Source organism: Carettochelys insculpta, chromosome 8, assembly GCF_033958435.1.
Source record: "Carettochelys insculpta isolate YL-2023 chromosome 8, ASM3395843v1, whole genome shotgun sequence".
Classification (NCBI taxonomy): Eukaryota; Metazoa; Chordata; order Testudines; family Carettochelyidae; genus Carettochelys; species Carettochelys insculpta.
Window position 1 is genome coordinate 16889704 of NC_134144.1, and position 16959 is coordinate 16906662.

A 16959-nucleotide genomic window follows, 5' to 3' on the forward strand; every position below is an offset into this window, starting at 1 on the left:
GCGGTTGCGCGCGTGGCGCACGCAGGTGTCAGAGGAGCTCGCCAACTCAGAGCCCGGGGCTACCCTCCAGCCTGCCCCTCTTCCAGCCCGAGCCAGGCGCGCGGAGCGTTTCGAAGCTCCGAGCCAATCAGGCGCGCGCCGGGCCGGCGGGGACCGTTGGGATTCGCTCGGCGTCTCGAGGCAGAGACTAACCTGGAGTGTTGCGGCTGCTAAGCAACGGGGCTGCCGTGCCCACAACAGCCCCTCCCCTCTCCTCCCGCCGGCGCCTGGGACCAGGGCAGCTGGCCCCGCCGCGGGTGAGCGGAGCCCCCCGACCGGGAGGAGCCGCAGACATGGGCAGCGAGCAGGTGAGGAGAGCGGGTCTTGCGGGGGTTTCCGCCTGCCTCTGCCCCACGGCCCCTGCAGCGCCCCCGCCGACGCTGTGCTAACCCCCGCTCCACTGACCGCGCCCCCTCCCCTCCCCAGGACCTGCCGCCCCGCAAGCAGGGCCCTCCCTCCTCCGCAGCCCCTTCACACGCTGGCCCCCCTGCTCCGCTGCAGACACCCCCACGCTCAGCTGCCCCGTCCTGCCCTGACCCCGCCCTGCACCGCTGCCCCAGCCTGTGCTGCTCTACCCCTCCCCCACACTGACCCCCTCCTCTGCCTGCCCTGAGCCCTGGCCTGTACCGCTCTGCCTCGCCCTTCCCTGAGCCCCCCGACCTATCCCGCTGGCCCCCTGCCCTGCACTGACCCTCAGTCTGTACTGTACTGCTCTTCCCCCTGCCCCACACTGACCCCGCCCCCATACCGCTCTGCCCACCCTGACCTGATCCCCGCCTTGTACTGCTCTCCCTCCTGCTCTGCCCGGGCTTCTGACCTGAACTGTTCTCTGCCCCACACTGGCACTTCAGCCTGTACTGTTCTCTCCTCTCGCTCCATCCTGACCTGCACCTTGCACCACTCTTCTCTTCTCCCTACCCTGACCCCCTCTCCCTGCTGGACTCCCTGCCCTACCTGTACCACTCTCCCCTGGTCTCGCTCTGACCCCTGACCTGTACCACTGTCCTTCCTGCACTGACCCCCAACCTGTACTGCTCTCTTCCCTGCTCCACAAGGACCCCCCACATCCCATACCACTCTCCCCTGCAACCTGAACTGCTCTCACGCATGCCCTGCCCAGACCCCCCCAGCCAGTGCTTGTTTGCTCCTCCAATCTGTACTACTCTGCTCCCAGCCCAGTCCTTATGCCCTACAACCTGTACTGCTCCCCCCCCACCCATCCTTACCCCTGCCCTGTACTGTTCTCCCTTCCACCCTGATCTCTGACCCGTACTGCTCTTTGCCCTGTCCTGCCTCATCCCTCCACCAGTGCTGCACTGCCCTGATCTGTACTGCTCTCCTCCCTGACCTGCAGTGACCAACTATGCCCCTCACCCACCTGGTCCATCCTGCCCCCTCACCGGTACCACTGTCATTCCTACCCTGCAAAGATCTCCCAAGCTGTACTGCTCTCCCCACACCCCCTGAACTACTGCCCTGTACCCCTCCCCCAACTCACACTGACCCTCTGGCCTGTCCTGCTCTCTTCCCTCACTACCAAAAGCAATACCTAGCCCTGCACTGACGTCTTGTCTCCACAGTGATCTCCTGCCTGCTACTGATCTCATTACTACTCCTCTAAAGTGATCACCCTGTTGTCTCCTGCTCCAAACAGACCTCCCTGTCACCTTGTTGACCTGCCTTTGCCCCATTCTGCATGGACGTTCCTATGTCAGTTAGTTATTCCCCAGCATCACTGTGACCTCTCCCTACCTTCCACACACAGCCACCCCATGCCATCATGCTGACCTTCCTGCTTCCTTTGTTCACAGCAGCCCTCACCACTGCATTGACCTTATCCCTCACATCCCACATTGCCTTGCTTCTGACCCTGCTCCTTCCTCTACCACTTTTCCGTAGGTGGCCTCAATGTCTGTCTTGCACAGCTCCCCTGTGCCTCTGTGCTGACTTCGCCCTCTACTCCACAATGACTTCCATGCTGTGGAAATAATCTCACTCCTGCTTCTGTGATCCCTTTGACACCATGACTACCTTATTAATGCTGCAGCCTCAAGGAACTAACTTGCCCATCATTGCTATTCTGGTGACTTCTTTTGTACCCACTGTCATTACCACTTAATCTTATTTTTGCCCACTGCTTCTTTGTTCCCTTCATTCTCCTGTTACAGTTGCTAAAAAAAAAAACAAACAACTTTGTATGTACTTGTCACCACCTCTATCTTAACATTGCTTCAGCCAGAATTGTATCACTGTCACCATCTCCTTTATAGGCCAAACTCCAAATGTAATAAGATTTCAATGCGTAATCAAAATTTTCCATGGTTCATGAGATTTTTTTTTTTAAATAGAGTAAATTTGCATTGTATTTTCCATATAGAATAAGATGTGCCCTGCACCTATGATTTTAGAATAGGCAATACAATGGTCACCAGAAGGACAAAGCAAGGAGAGTTATAGCTATGAAGAACAAGGTATGAAGGATTCATAGAGAAAGTAGGATTTAAAGAAGAGAAAAGAGGTGCTTTTGCTTAGGATTGTATACAAAGGTTCTCAGATAGAGACGTATGCATGGATTTAATTGTACCTGTGTAAGTAGTCCTAAAATCAATAGCGCTACTAATGGCAGTGGGAAGGTTAAGTGCAGGCATAAATCTTGGCAAGATCAGTCCTCAGGACCATACAGTATTTTAACTGCTTCCCTCCCACCTGGTTACTCCATAGAAGACAAGCCAGAATAAGACCCAGAGGCTGTGTCTACAGTAGCCCCAAACTTCGAAATGGCCATGCAAATGGCCATTTCGAAGTTTACTAATGAAGCACTGAAATACACATTCAGTGCCTCATTAGCATGTGGGCGGCCACGGCACTTTGAAATTGATGTGTGTCGCCGCCGCACGGCTCATCCCGACGGGGCTCCTTTTTGAAAGGACCCCGGCTACTTCGAAGTCCCCTTATTCCCATCTGCTCATAGGAATAAGGGGACTTCGAAGTAGGCGGGGTCCTTTCGAAAAGGAGCCCCGTCTGGACGAGCCACGTGGCGGCGAGGCGCGTCAATTTCGAAGTGCCGCGGCCACCCACATGCTAATGAAGCGCTGAATGTGTATTTCAGCACTTCATTAGTAAACTTCGAAATGGCCATTTGCATGGCTATTTCGAAGTTTGGGGCTAGTGTAGATGTAGCCAGTGTGTTTGTTTTTCAGATATCCTGAAAATAAAATTACATTAGGAGAATGTCTGCATGTTTTTTAAAGTGATGAGGGCATTCGTTTACTTCAGTATTTTGTTTGTGTGTGGTTTCTGGCTAGATTAGCTACTTATATTTATACTAGTCTAGTCTATGTAGTGGGGTTTCTTTTGAACTGGACGGAAACTTATTTATATTTTGTCTTAAGTAAACAGACTGGATTTAACTTTTTTCAATAACTTGTTTTTCCTCTCTGATGTTTAATATGCTTGCAGTTTGAGTTACAGCCCAAGTGGTGTAACCATATTTGTTGAAAGAGACTTCAACATATTCATCTCATTAGCGGAAAGTTGTTAAAAGATGAAATCCTCTGGACAAATAAAAGTGCTGTGTCTCTGCTCTAAATTATTTTAATTCAGATCTCCTAAAGTCTTATAATCCTCCTTGCAGCTGTGTGTAATTTTAATATAAATTTTGAAATGTAAACAAACTGACATTTTGATTCTGAATAAAACAAGCAGTCCTGTAGTGCCTTAAAGAAAAACGAATTTATTAAGTGGGTTATTAAATTTATTTATTTCTATCATGGGCGAGACCTGTTTCTTCAGATTTGGAGCTGATAATAAGAATCTAGGGTTTATATAGCAGGGATGGGGAGGAGGAAGGAGAAGAGGAGAAAAAGGGAAAAAAAAGGGTAGGAGGAAATATTTTTGAAAACATGAAAGGTGGGGAAATTGCCCTTGTAATGTGTAAGATAATTAAGATCTCTGTTAAGCCCACGGTTACATGTGTCAAACTTTCAAGTGAATTCCAGTTCAGATGTCTCCCTCTGTAATCTTGTGTTAAAATCCTTTGTAGGAGAATGGCGACTTTCAAATTCTTTATTGGCTATCCAAGGAGTGTAAAGTGTTCCATTGTGGGTTTTTGTGTATCCCAGTTTCTTAAGTCAGATTTATGCCCATTCATCCTTTGATGAAGAGACTGTCCAGCTTGTCCAATGTACATGGCAGCAGGGCATTACTGGCGCATGGTGGCATGTGCATGCTTCCAGTTTTCATCCTGGACACATCACATGATCCACTGTCTACAGCCAAGCCCTAAGATACAACCATATCTGCTTCAATCCCACCGACAGACGCAAACACTACAGAATATTTATCAAGCATTCTTAAAACTTAACTATCCCCAGAAAGTAAAGAAACAGATTGACAGGGCCAGATGAGTCCCCAGAAACCATCTATTTCATGATAGGCCTAAGAAGGAAAATAACTGAACGCTGGTTGTCATCACCTATAGTCCTCAGCTTAAATCCTTCCAATGAATTGTTGACAATCTACAGCCTCTACTGGAATGTGATCCCTCATTCTCACAGGTCCTGGGTGACAGGCCTATTCTTTCCTACAGGCAGCCACCCAACCTCAAGAAAATACTCACTAGCAGTCACACACCATATCACAGAAATACCAGCCCAGGAATCTATCCTTGCAGCAAACCTTGTTGCCAGCTCTGTCCACATGCCTATACTAGAGATATCATCACAGGACCTAGCCACATCGGCAAGGGCTCATACACCTGCATATTAACTAATGCGATATATGCCATCGTGTGCCAGAAGCGGCTGTGGGGAATGAGAGGAATGAGGAAGAAAAAGCAATAAGGGAATTGCTAGGGGAAGTGGGAATCCAGCATGCAGTGTGCTCTCAGAAGCATCAGGGTCTCCCCGGTTAAACAGGCCCCTCTAACCCTCACCCTGACAAGTCCTGCTCCCCTACACCTGGATCCATCCAGCAAGCCCCCAATACCCAAATCCCCACTCCAATGAGCCCCAGCAAGCAGCACCTGGACTCCCCACTGGTCAGACTTTCAGTATGACATTGGACACCTCACTTAAGGTTTTATCTCAATGGGAGTTTTTCCCACTGTTTAACAAAAGGCCCTAGCAGATGAGGAACTTGACTATCCTGTGCCTCAGTTTCTTCATCTGAAAAAAGGGGTAATAATAATAGTTGCCTGCCTCATGGGAATTTGTGTAAATTTGTTGGTTTTGATTTGGTGCTTTGAAGTCAGCAGATGGAAAGTTGCTGAGAAATGCAGTTTTGCAAAGTTTTTGGTTTTTTTTTTTTTTTTTTTTTTTACAATTCCAAAACCTTTCTGCTTCTGGATAACAAGATAATTTCAGTTTTGGGCTTTATGGGATGACTTTCTTCTCCCATTGTGTGATGCTGGAGCAATTTGCTAGGGATAGTGAGAGCTGAGCCTAGCTAACCTCCCCCATCATCACTTTCCCATGGACTAGACAAAGACAGGCCTTATGCCGTATGTGTGCACTGCAGGGAGGCCTGGATCATTTGTGACATCAGGCACCCTGTGCTAACCTGTCTCCATGGGGACTGGGGAGAGCAATAAATGGCTATGAGGAATGGATCCCTGTCAGTCTGGGTTAGGGCCCTTCAGAGGGTTCCCACAGCGAAGAAGTGGCCTGGGCTGAAGTAATTAGGGTTTTTTTTACTTGTTCAAATTCTGCAATGGGCAGGGCAGGGGGAGTGCTTGGATGGGGAGGCAAGTGAGCTCAAGTATGGGGAAAGGTGTTGGGGAGAGAAGCCTGTGGAGGGGAGAAATGGGGGTGTGTGGGGAGGAAGGATGTGATGGCAGGGAGGAGAGGAGGTGAGAGCAACAAAAATGACAAAGGCTTTAGCAAACCTTACCTGGAAGGAAAGCTTTACAAGTCTGGGAATGGTTAGCCTTGGGAAAAGAAGACCGAGAGTGTGGTTCATAAATTTTCAAATATTATTAGGGCTGTTAAAAGGGGACAGTGAACAATTGTTCATATCTGCTGAAGGTAGGGTGAGTCGTAATGAGTTTAGGGTATCAAGGGTTTGACTTGATTTGTAGGTTAGATATTAGGAAAAGCTTTCTAAATATTAGAATAGTTAAGTTCTGCAATAGTCTTTGAAGGAAGGCTGGTGACCCCCTATATTTGGAAGGCTGCAAAATCATGTGTGAGGGATGCTCTTGGTTTCCATAGCTCAGGGAACTGGACTTGATTTTTTGAGGCATAGGTGCTGGCTCCATAGGTGCTATGGGGCTGAAGCACCCACCGGCAACCCCATAGATCAACTTTCATCCTGGCCCTCAGACCACCTGCTTGCAGTGGCATCAACAGTCAGTGCTTCACTGACCCCACCAGCAACTCCTGCCTGCTGAAATCAAACAGCTCTTCGGTGTCATGCAGCAGGTGCTGGGGTGGAGTGGGGACAGGAAGAGGTGAGGATGAGTTCTGGGGCAGTGCAGGAGTCAGGCACCCTCCACCCCACTAGGAGCTGTGAAAGTCAGCACCTTTGCTGCAAGGCCCCTTTCAGCCCAACATTTTTGACAGTTTGTGATAAGCATAAAAGGCAGCTTAGGGTTGTTTCTGTTATCTTGTGTGCAGAAATGTATGTTGTAAATACATTAAAATAATAGTAAGAATGCTTGCACATATGAAGTGACTCTTTAAGGGCATGTTTACAGTACAGCTGGGAGTGTATCTCCCGCTTTTGAGTAGACAGACTTGTGTTAGCTCCACTTGAGCTCGCATACTAAAATACACGATGTCAGCACTGTGCCATGGTGTCAGGTTGGCTAAGCACCCAAGGTCAGATCCAGGTGGGCTTTGTTTTTTGTAGCTGGCCTGAGCCTCTCTCATGCTGCTGCTAGGATTGCTACCTCTTAGGTCCAAAAAATTAAGGTATCTGAGATGATCCTGAGTGCATAACACTGCACAACTAGTATGGGTGCGAGGTGTCCCAGGAAATCTTTCACAGCATTTATCTCCAAAAAGGGTCAATCCTGGGAAAACCCAGACAGATGACACCCTTAGCTGCTGCAGCCACACAGCTATTTTTAGTGTGCTGGCTTTAGAAGCACTAGCACAAGTCTATCTGCTGAGGCTCCCAGCTGCAGTGTAGTTGTGTCTTTTGAAGCCATCAGTGGAGAATAGGAGAAAAGAAGTATGTGTATCTGTGAAAATTATTGGATAGAGAACAAAGCGAAAATTATTGTGTATATCATAAATTTTAGCGTGCTTAGAAATTTAGCACACATTGAACCTCTCTAGTTTGGCACTCTGGCAGCATCTGTGGTTTGGTGTGATTTTAGTTAGCCAGATGTTCACTTTTGGGTGTGGCCAAACTTCTTGTGGTCCTATCAAATTTGTTTGCAGACACCAGTCCTGGCTTTCAGTGTTCTGTGTTATTTAGCTTTAATTTATCCCTGAGGTCTTCTAAGAGCCCAGTAAGCAGTGGAAATGTTGGCAATGCTGCTAGCCAATATTGACCTCCTGTGGGTCAGCAAATTCTCTGGTTCCTACTGGTCAGGTCCCAGGGTGCTGGATTAGAGAGGTTCAACCTTTATTACTAGTTTTTAAATATTTACATAATTTATTATGTTGGTGTTTTTTTTGCAGCCCAGACTAAATGGGAAAGGAAAATTAGGGAAGACAGCTGTAAAATTTTTGCCACAATTGGCGCAGGTAATATTTTTACAATTTTTTATTTTAATGCTTTTTCATTTTCAAATGTGCAGCAAAGCATGGGAGATTCTACAAAGAAAACAGGACCTCATCAAATCCTAGGTATGCAAACACTGGTAGCAAAACTACCCTATCCCAGAGACTGTCTTGGTTGTGACAATCTTGCGACCCACTGAGATGAAGGAGGGCCACTCATGCAGCCCACTCACTGGCCTGTATACATTGGGAACAACAAGGCTTTATATAAACATACAAGAAATATTTGGAAAAGGATTGAACTATGTAATTTAGAATAGCAGAAAATATTGGAAAGAATTAAAAATACAGACGAAAGCTTATAAAGTAATTATTATAGACAAATTGGAATATAATTCATTCCAATATCTTGAAGCCTCCACGGTCCTTCTGTTTTGAGTGGAAACGCAACATACAAGCAGAGGGGGTGACAGAATTGTCAGGTCCCGAGGCAAGGTGGGGGAAGGGCCAGTTCTGTACTCCCTAAATGAGCAGGGCCTTTGGCAGCTAGTCCTCAGTGCTGCCCAGCACACATTCCGCCCTGCCACCTCCAGCTAGCCCTCAGCATGCTGTGCTCTGGTGGCAATTTAAAGGGCTGGAGCTCCTGGCGCTGCTGCAGTAGCAGCGGCAATGGCCAGGAGCTCTGGGCCTTTTGAATATCTGAGCCTCATGGCAGTTGTCCCTTTTGCCCACCCCCTCTGCCAAGGTGGGCGACCTGCTTCCCACAAGCCACATTTGGTCCATTAGGGTTCTCTATGTGGCCTGCAAGCCATTTTGTTTACCATTGCTTAGGTGCAGGATTGCCAGATTCTGCTGATTTCCCTTCAGGTAGTGTTTATTTTTTCCTACTGGTATTACTGAAGTGCCACACATGGAACGTAAGGGCATGTGAAGTGAGGTGTGTGCTAATCGTACGCAACATTGGCTATAAGACCCATGTGCTTTCTTTGGATCCAATCAAAGCACTACTATGGCTCAGTTGACACAGCCTGCAAATTCTAGGTATGCAAGTGCTGTTTTCTCAACTACTGTATCCTGGGAGTCTGTCTTAGTTACAACAATCTTGCTACCCACTGAGTTGAAGATGAGCTGCTCATGCAGCCCACTCATTAGCCTAAGCTGCTCCTCACTGCTGCTCCCGCTGCCCCTCTCCCCATCAGCAGGCTACATACAAATAACTCTTCTAACACTTATGCATCTGCTTAAATTTACTGTCTTGGGCAGTCCCAGTAAGTGGGGCTACTGACTGCAGTACAGTTAAGCACGCGTGTTTATAGAATTGGGGCCTAAATCTCTTTTCAGGCATGTGAATTTGTTGCACTTAGTGTAAAGTGACAAACAATTTTGAGATAAATGTTTGCAAAAATCTGTTCTATATTTCAGTGAAACAGAAGACATGTAGAATGTGAATAATTGGCCAGATTCATCACTGCAATACTTCAGTTTTGGTTGTTTCAGACTGGCTTGAATATGGAGTATTGCACTGGTGAGTCAGGCTCAATGTTTCTGACTCAAAAGACATCAAGGTTTCTAAAATGTTAGGAATGGTTCTCTCACAATGTTTATTCTGAACTGGTTTGAAGTAGTTCAATGGAAAATGTAACCCAGTCATTCTTACAGGTTTCTTGTAATAAAAAGAATGTAAGTGAAAACTCAATTTAATACATACCCAAATGGAAAAAATAATGTGGTCTGTTCTCCAAATAAGTGAATGCATCAGATATGTCTGTGCTAAATGTATGTGATATGTTGATGTGTAGTAATATATATGATACAGTTAACAGAAGGCACAAAACCATAATAAAAGACAACCCATGTATGATTGTCAGAAATTCTGCATATTTTAAATAACTGGTATTAGAGCTTTTCAAATGTGTCCAAGAGAAAAGGGAAAAGAAGACAAATTCAGGAGGATCTCTTTTAAGGAAATCTCAAGAAATTAGCAATACTTGAGCACCTAATAGTGCTTGGTAATTACACTAAAGGTAAAAGGTTTTAGATATTTGAGAATATTTTAAAGTAGTCATTTAAGACAACAGATTGGGTATTAGACATGATTTTTAATGTAAGTTTCACTGTATAATTAATACGATACTAAATGAAATTTTAATCACTTTGTCTCTTACATTATTAGATAAGATTCTTAAACTTTTATGCATATTTAATTCTAACGTGGAATTTAGGTCATGATGAGTTTCTTTAAAATAAAACTATCAATTTAGCTGAAGGAAACCTATTTTAAGGATTTAATTGAGTCCGAATCTTGCTCTTTCAAACAATAACAATATTTTACTTTTAAACTTGGGGAAAAAGATGGATTCAGACAGATGAAGCACAGAAGAGGCACTTATGGATTAACATTTCATCATGGGTAGGATTTCACAAATGAGGACATAGAAGTTATTTTTATACGCCTGAATAAGAAATGGAAACTCAAAGAGGCAAACGAACTGACATATTTGAAGTTAATTTTGCTTCTGTGTGTGAAAGCTGCCAAATATGGCTACACAATGCTTCTGATTTAGTCTTTAGCATGCCTTTGTAGACTAACAAGTTACAAAAATCCAAGGATCCTCTCTCAGTTTTCAGTCAGTCTTAAATGGTGGTAGTACAGAATGGTACTTCTGCTAGTAAGGTTATAGGTATGCATGACAGGGCAGGTTCCTTTCCCACCTGGAAGTTCCTCACAAACTGTCTTGGATACATGTTGATTGTGAACATCGTAGTTCCCATGCAGCTCTTCTACTGGGAGCATTCTTCGATCCTCAGTCATTTCAGGGTGCTCAGAACCCTCCCACTGTGGTACTAGGAAACCATTATGCTGTGCTTGATACAGGAGACAAAGAATTGCCCTGTACAGCAGAGGAGAAGCCTTGTACCCCCAAGGCTGGGAAGTCTGCTGCCACCACTGCGAGGAGGAAACATTGAGTAGTGGTGGTTGGGGACTCTCTTCTTAGGGGGACGGAGGCGCCCATCTGTCGCCCTGACGTTTCATCTTGGGAGGTGTGCTGCCTGCTGGGGGCCCGTATCCGAGATGTTACGGAGGCATTGTCAAGGATTATCCGGCCCTCTGACTGCATCCCATGCTTCTCATCCATGTGGGCACTAATGATACTGCGAAATGTGACAGTGATCAGGTCAAGGGTGACTTCAGGGCTCTGGGGGCACAGGCGAGGGAGTTTGGGGCGCAGGTAGTATTCTCCCCATCCTGCCTGTCAGTGGTAGGGCCCAGGCAGAGACAGGTGCATCCTAGAGGTGAATGCCTGGCTTTGAAGATGGTGTTGCCAGGAAAGCTTTGGCTTCCTCTACCATGGGATGCTATTCCAGGAAGGACTGCTAGGCAGAGATGGCGCTCACATTTCGAGGAGGAAAAAGACTGTATTTGGACACAGACTGGCTAACCTAGTGAGGAGGGCTTTAAACTAGGTTCGACGAGGGCAGGGGAGCAAAGCCCACAGGTAAGTGGAGAACATGGAAACCTGGGAGATGGGTCAGAAATGGGAGGCAGCATGGGCAACAATGTCAGAGTAAAAAGAGGGTCAGGGCAAAACAGGGAGGCAAGATCAAATCAATATCTTAGATGCCTATATACAAAAGCAGGAAGTATGAGTAATAAGCAGGAAGAACGGGTAGTGCTAATAAATAAATATAACTAGAACATTGTTGACATCATGGAAACTTGGTGGGATAATGCACATGATTGGAGTGTTGATATTGAAGGGTACAGCCTGCTTAGGAAGGATAGACAGGGAAGAAAGGCGGGATGTGTTGCCTTATATATTAAAAATGTACACACTTGGACTGAGGTGGAGATAGACATAGGAGATGGACGTGTTGAGAGTCTCTGGGTTAGACTAAGAGGGGTTAAAAACAAGGGTGATATTCTGCTAGGAGGCTACTACAGGCCGTCTACCCAGGTGGAAGAGGTGGATGAGGCTTTTTTTAAACAACTAACAAAGTCATGCAGGGCCCCCGATTTGGTGGTGATGGGGGACTTCAACTATCCAGATATATGTTGGGAAACTAATACAGCAGGGCACAGACTATCCAGTAAATTCTTGGGTTGCATTGGGGACAATTTTTTATTCCAAAAGGTTGAAAAAGCTACCGGGGGGAAGCTGTTCTAGATTTGATTTTAACAAATAGGGAGGAATTTGTAGAGAACTTGACAGTGAAAGGCAGCTTCGGTGAAAGTGATCATGAAATCATAGAGTTCACAATCCTAAGGAAGGGAAGAAGGGAAAACAGCAAAGTAGAGATAATGGATTTCAGGAGGGGAGATTTTGGTAAACTCAGACAGCTGGTAGGTAAGGTCCCATGGGAAGCAAAACTGAGGGGAAAAACAGCTGAGGAGAGTTGGCAGTTTTTCAAAGGGACATTATTAAGGGCCCAAAAGCAAGCTATCCCGCTGCATAGGAAAGATAGAAAATATGACAAAAGACCACCTTGCCTTAACCAGGAGATCTTGCATGATCTCAAAATAAAAAAGGAATCATATAAAAAATGGAAACAAGGACAAATTACAAAGGATGAATATAGGCAAACAACACAAGAATGCAGGAGCAAGATTAGAAAGGCTAAGGCACAAAATGAGCTCAAACTACAAACTTGAACCCTAGCTACAGGCATAAAAGGAAACAAGAAGGCTTTTTATAAATGTATTAGAAACAAGAGGAAGACCAGGGACAGGGTAGGGCCATTGCTCAGTGAGTGGGGAAAAACAGTAAAAGAGAACTTGGAAATTGCAGAGATGCTTAATGACTTCTTTGTTTCGGTCTTCACTGAGAAGTCTGATGAAGGAATGCCCAACATAGTGAATGCTAGTGGGAAAGGTGTAGGGTTAGAAGTTGAAATAAAACAAGAACAAGTTAAAATCACTTAGGAAAATTAGATGTCTGCAAGTCACCAGGGCCTGATGAAATACTAGCATCCTAGAATACTCAAGGAGCTGATAGAGGAGACATCTGAGCCTTCATGTATCATCTTTGGAAAATCATGGGAGACAGGGGACATTCCAGAAGACTGGAAAAGGGCAAATATAGTGCCCATCTATAAAAAGGGGAATAAGAATAACCCAGGACACTACAGGCCAGTCAGCTTAACTTCAGTGCCAGGAAAGATAATGGAGCAGGTGATTAAAGAAATCATCTGCAAGCACTTGGTAAGGTGATAGGGCACAGCCAGCATGGATTTGTAAAGAACAAATCATGTCAAACCAATCTGATAGCTTTCTTTGATAGGATAACGAGCCTTGTGGATAGGGGAGAAGCGGTAGATGTGGTATACCTAGACTTTAGTAAAGCATTTGATACGGTCTCGCATGATATTCTTATAAAATAACTAGGCAAATACAATTTAGATGAGGCTACTATAAAGTGGGTGCATAATTGGCTGGATGACTGTACTCAGAGAGCAGTTCTTAATGGTTCTCAACCTTGCTCAAAAAGTATAACAAGAGGGGTTCTGCAGGTGTCTGTTTTAGGATGGTTCTGTTCAATATTTTCATCAACGATTTAGATATTGACATAGAAAGTATACTTATTAAGTTTGCAGATGATACCAAGCTGGGAGGGGTTGCAGCTGCTTTGCAGGATAGGGTCATAATTCAAAATGATCTGGATAAATTGGAGAAATGGTCTGAGGTAAACAGGATGAAGTTTAATAAGGACAAATGCAAAGTGCTCCACTTGGGAAGGAGCAATCAGTTGTGCACATACAGAATAGGGAGAGAGTGTCTAGGAATGACTACACAGAAGGGAATCTAGGGGTTATAGTGGACCACAAGCTAAATATGAGTCAACAGTGTGATGCTGTTGCAAAAGAAGCAAACATGATTTTGGGATGTATTAACAGGAGTGTTGTGAACAAGACACGAGAAGTCATTCTTCCGCTCTACTCTGTGCTGGTTAGGCCTCAGCTGGAGTATTGTGTCCAGTTCTGGGCACCACAGTTCAAGAAAGATGTGGAGAAATTAGAGAGGGTCCAGAAAAGAGCAACAAGGATGATTAAAGGTCTAGAGAATGGAAAAGAGAAGATTGAGGGGCAACATGATAGCGATTTTCAGGTATCTAAAAGGGTGTCAAAAGGAGGAGGGAGAAAATGTGTTCTTTTTGGCCTGTGAGGATAGAACAGGAGGCAATGGACTTAAACTGCAGCAAGGGAGGTTTAGGTTGGACATTAGGAAAAAGTTCCTAACTGTCAGGGTGGTTGAACAGTGGGATAAATTGCCAGGGGAGGTTGTGGAATCTCCATCACTGGAGATATTTAAGAACAGGTTAGATAGATGTCTATCAGGGATGGTTTAGATAGTACTTGGTCCTGCCCTTGGGGCAGGGGGCTGAACTCGGTGGCCTCTTGAGGTCCCTTCCAGTCCTAGTATTCTATGATTCTATGATTTCCCTAAGGAAAAGAAAGAAGTCTCCCTATCCAGAGTCCTTGCCTCTGTTTGCAGTTTCTTCCCATGCTTATAAACTACCTTCTCAGCTGATGGAATAATTAACCCTTTAGCTCATCTGCTGATAGTCTAATTAGGTTATTAAGTCCATCAGAGCTTATGGGAATTAGCTGTTGGTTATTTGTGCTCTGTCACAGGATGTCTATGCTGTCTGGGAGATGTGTTTCCCAGCATGAGATGACTGAAGAAGTGGATCTTACCCACGAAAGCTCATTACCTAATAAATAAAATTGTTAGTCTTTAAGGTACTACAGGACTGCTTACTTTGTTTTGTGAAGATACAGACTAGCGTGGCTACCCCACTGGGATTTGTAGCAGGTCACTCAAGCTAGCTTGCTAAAAATAGTAGTGTAGCCTTTGCATCTTGAGCTATCTGCCTTAGTCAAAGTCTGCTTCATGCTGTGTCCAGGCTTGGTTATCCCGAGCCACTCCCCATGCTGCAGTGTCCACGGTGCTATTGTTATTGTGCTAGTTCAAAGTGAACTAGTGCATCTGTCTGTCTGCACGGAGTATGACACCTTCATTACATTCATTAATCAGGTTTCTTAATTCTTGAATAGTGCTGCCCTTTGACAACACCAGGGCCGTGCTTTTAAGTAATTGTGGAGCCGGTGTAGCTAAAGCTGAGAAGCCATTTCCTTTACAGACATTTTTCAGAGGCATTTGCCTGATGAAGACAATGATGACGATAATAATATAAGTTGCATCTCCCTGGTCTGGCATGGTTGGGACATGACTGGTCCCGAATCAGAGAATTTGCTGGACCAGGGCAGGTCCTCTGCCACAACACCAAGTGATTGCTTTGGCTCCCCTCCCCACCTTACCTCCTTACCCACCTGGTGTGGGGCTCTGGCCTCAACCCCTTCACTGCTGCCGTGGGGTTCTAGCCCTGGCCTGGGGCTCTGCAGGGCTGTGGTGGGGTTCCCATCAGCCCCATGGCTGGAGCTCCAGCTCTGGCCAGGGCTCCCCAGGGCTGCAGTAGGGTTCCTGCCAGCCCCACATATGGAGCTCCCTTATAGGGATTTCTGCTGGCCCTATGTGTGGAGGTCCAGCCCCAGCCAGGGCTGCAGATGGCCTCCAGTTGGCCCTGTGCGTGGGGCTTCAGTGCTGGTCCTGGGCTCTCTGGGGATGGAGGAGGGCTCCAGCTGGCTGGTGTTGTCACAAAGTTCCAGCCCTGGTCTTGGTGCTTCTGGGCTCCAGCAGGGCTCTGGCCCCTGGCCACTAGGGGGCTCCAGCTCTGGTGTCCCGGGTGCTCTGGCCCTGGATCCTTGCTGCTGTGGGCTACCATTGGGCTCTGGCAGCTTGCTCTTCCTCTCTGGGCTTCTCATTCAGGAGCATCTGTGGTTCTGCTGGACAAAGGATGTTGCTGAATGAGAGGGTGCTGGTTTTTGGAGGTGAAGCCAGTAGTAATAAATTCGAGGATGAAAGAGTTATTTAAATAAGCTACACTTAAGACAGTTTGTACTGTGTCCGTGTAAGCAGTGTGATATTTGCTAAGCTACTGCTGGCTGAATATTGTACACTGTTATTTTGCCATGAAGTAGGACCCTTCTGCCTTTTTTTTTTGTGTTTAAAAACAATAAAACAAAATAAAAACTTTGAAAGAGATGGGAACTCTGGCTCCCAAATAGTATTTTTGGCAGCATCAGTTACATTAATTGATTTCAGATTCTACCTTGGAGAAACTGTTGAGATCTACTGTACCCTACCAGGAAAAAAAAATTAGTTTAACCTCTTTTTTCCCTTGTCTTTTTTTTTTTTTTTTTTTTTTTTTTGGTTTTGTTCTTTTTTCCATGTTGTTTTCATCTTCATAAATGTCTGGGGTTCATCTTAGTAGTATACTATTAGCTTTCACCAAAAATGAATAATCATTTATAATAGACCTAAACATAGTATATGATTTTGAGTTTCTGAATGATTACTTCTAGTACTGAAAGCAAAACAGAAAATTTGGTTGATTTTTGTGTTGCTTTTCTACTATTTTTATGTGTTATGGATTTGCTATTTCCTTTTGAAATTTATTATGTTTTAAACGCGTGTGAAAGACATGTAGATGTCTCTTGCTGTTGTTATTTCACAAAACTAAAGAATAAATATTTATTTCAGGTAAGTTCCAAGCCACTATGGCAGCAAGTTTCTCCTTCATTTCATCTGAGAAGAGAACAGAAAGATGATGAGGCAGGTCACTTTATTGTCAAAAATGAGCTTTCACCTGGTAAGATTACCACTCAGTATTTAATGAACAAAGAACTGAAAAAAAAATAGTATAAAATTGAGTTGATGCAAGATTATAGAGTAAGGAAAATAGAATTTTATTCACACATTGACACAGTCTTTCTATATGATCTCAGACAAATCACAATCTTTGTGTGTCATTTTTTGCCTCTGTAAAATAAGGACAATACCTGTCTTATGAAAGTGGTCCAGGTAAATGTATGTAAAGTGCCATAATCAACTTGGATAAGAATGCTGTAAAAGGGCAAAATATTGTTTAATATTTTATTAGTATTTTAGAGCTGCAAAAGTGACTTGCCTGTTTAGTACAACATTGTTAATTTAACACTGCCTTTATCAGAAAATAAATAGTTCCAGCTGCTAGCAGTTCCATGAAATTGTACATTATTGGAAAAAAAAGTAGTTTAGAAAATGGAAAGTTTGCCATAAAATCAAACAACAAAGAGAATCCTTATATTATTTGCTTATTTTAATATACTTCATTTAAAAGACTATGCTGAAATCTAGCATAAAAAAGTTTAT

The 16959-nt window shown here is 44.8% G+C and overlaps 1 protein-coding gene across 1 annotated transcript in view; it reads left to right on the forward strand.

The window, feature by feature from the left end:
- The first annotated feature begins 290 nt into the window (after positions 1 to 290).
- DNAH7 (dynein axonemal heavy chain 7) overlaps positions 291 to 16959 on the forward strand; it is a 267061-nt gene continuing 250392 nt past the window's right edge. Inside the window, exons 1-3 of the mRNA XM_075001322.1 lie at positions 291 to 347; positions 7668 to 7733; positions 16309 to 16417. Of these exons, the coding sequence (XP_074857423.1) occupies positions 333 to 347; positions 7668 to 7733; positions 16309 to 16417 (190 nt within the window). The 5' untranslated portion in view covers positions 291 to 332. The remainder of the gene's footprint in view (positions 348 to 7667; positions 7734 to 16308; positions 16418 to 16959) is intronic.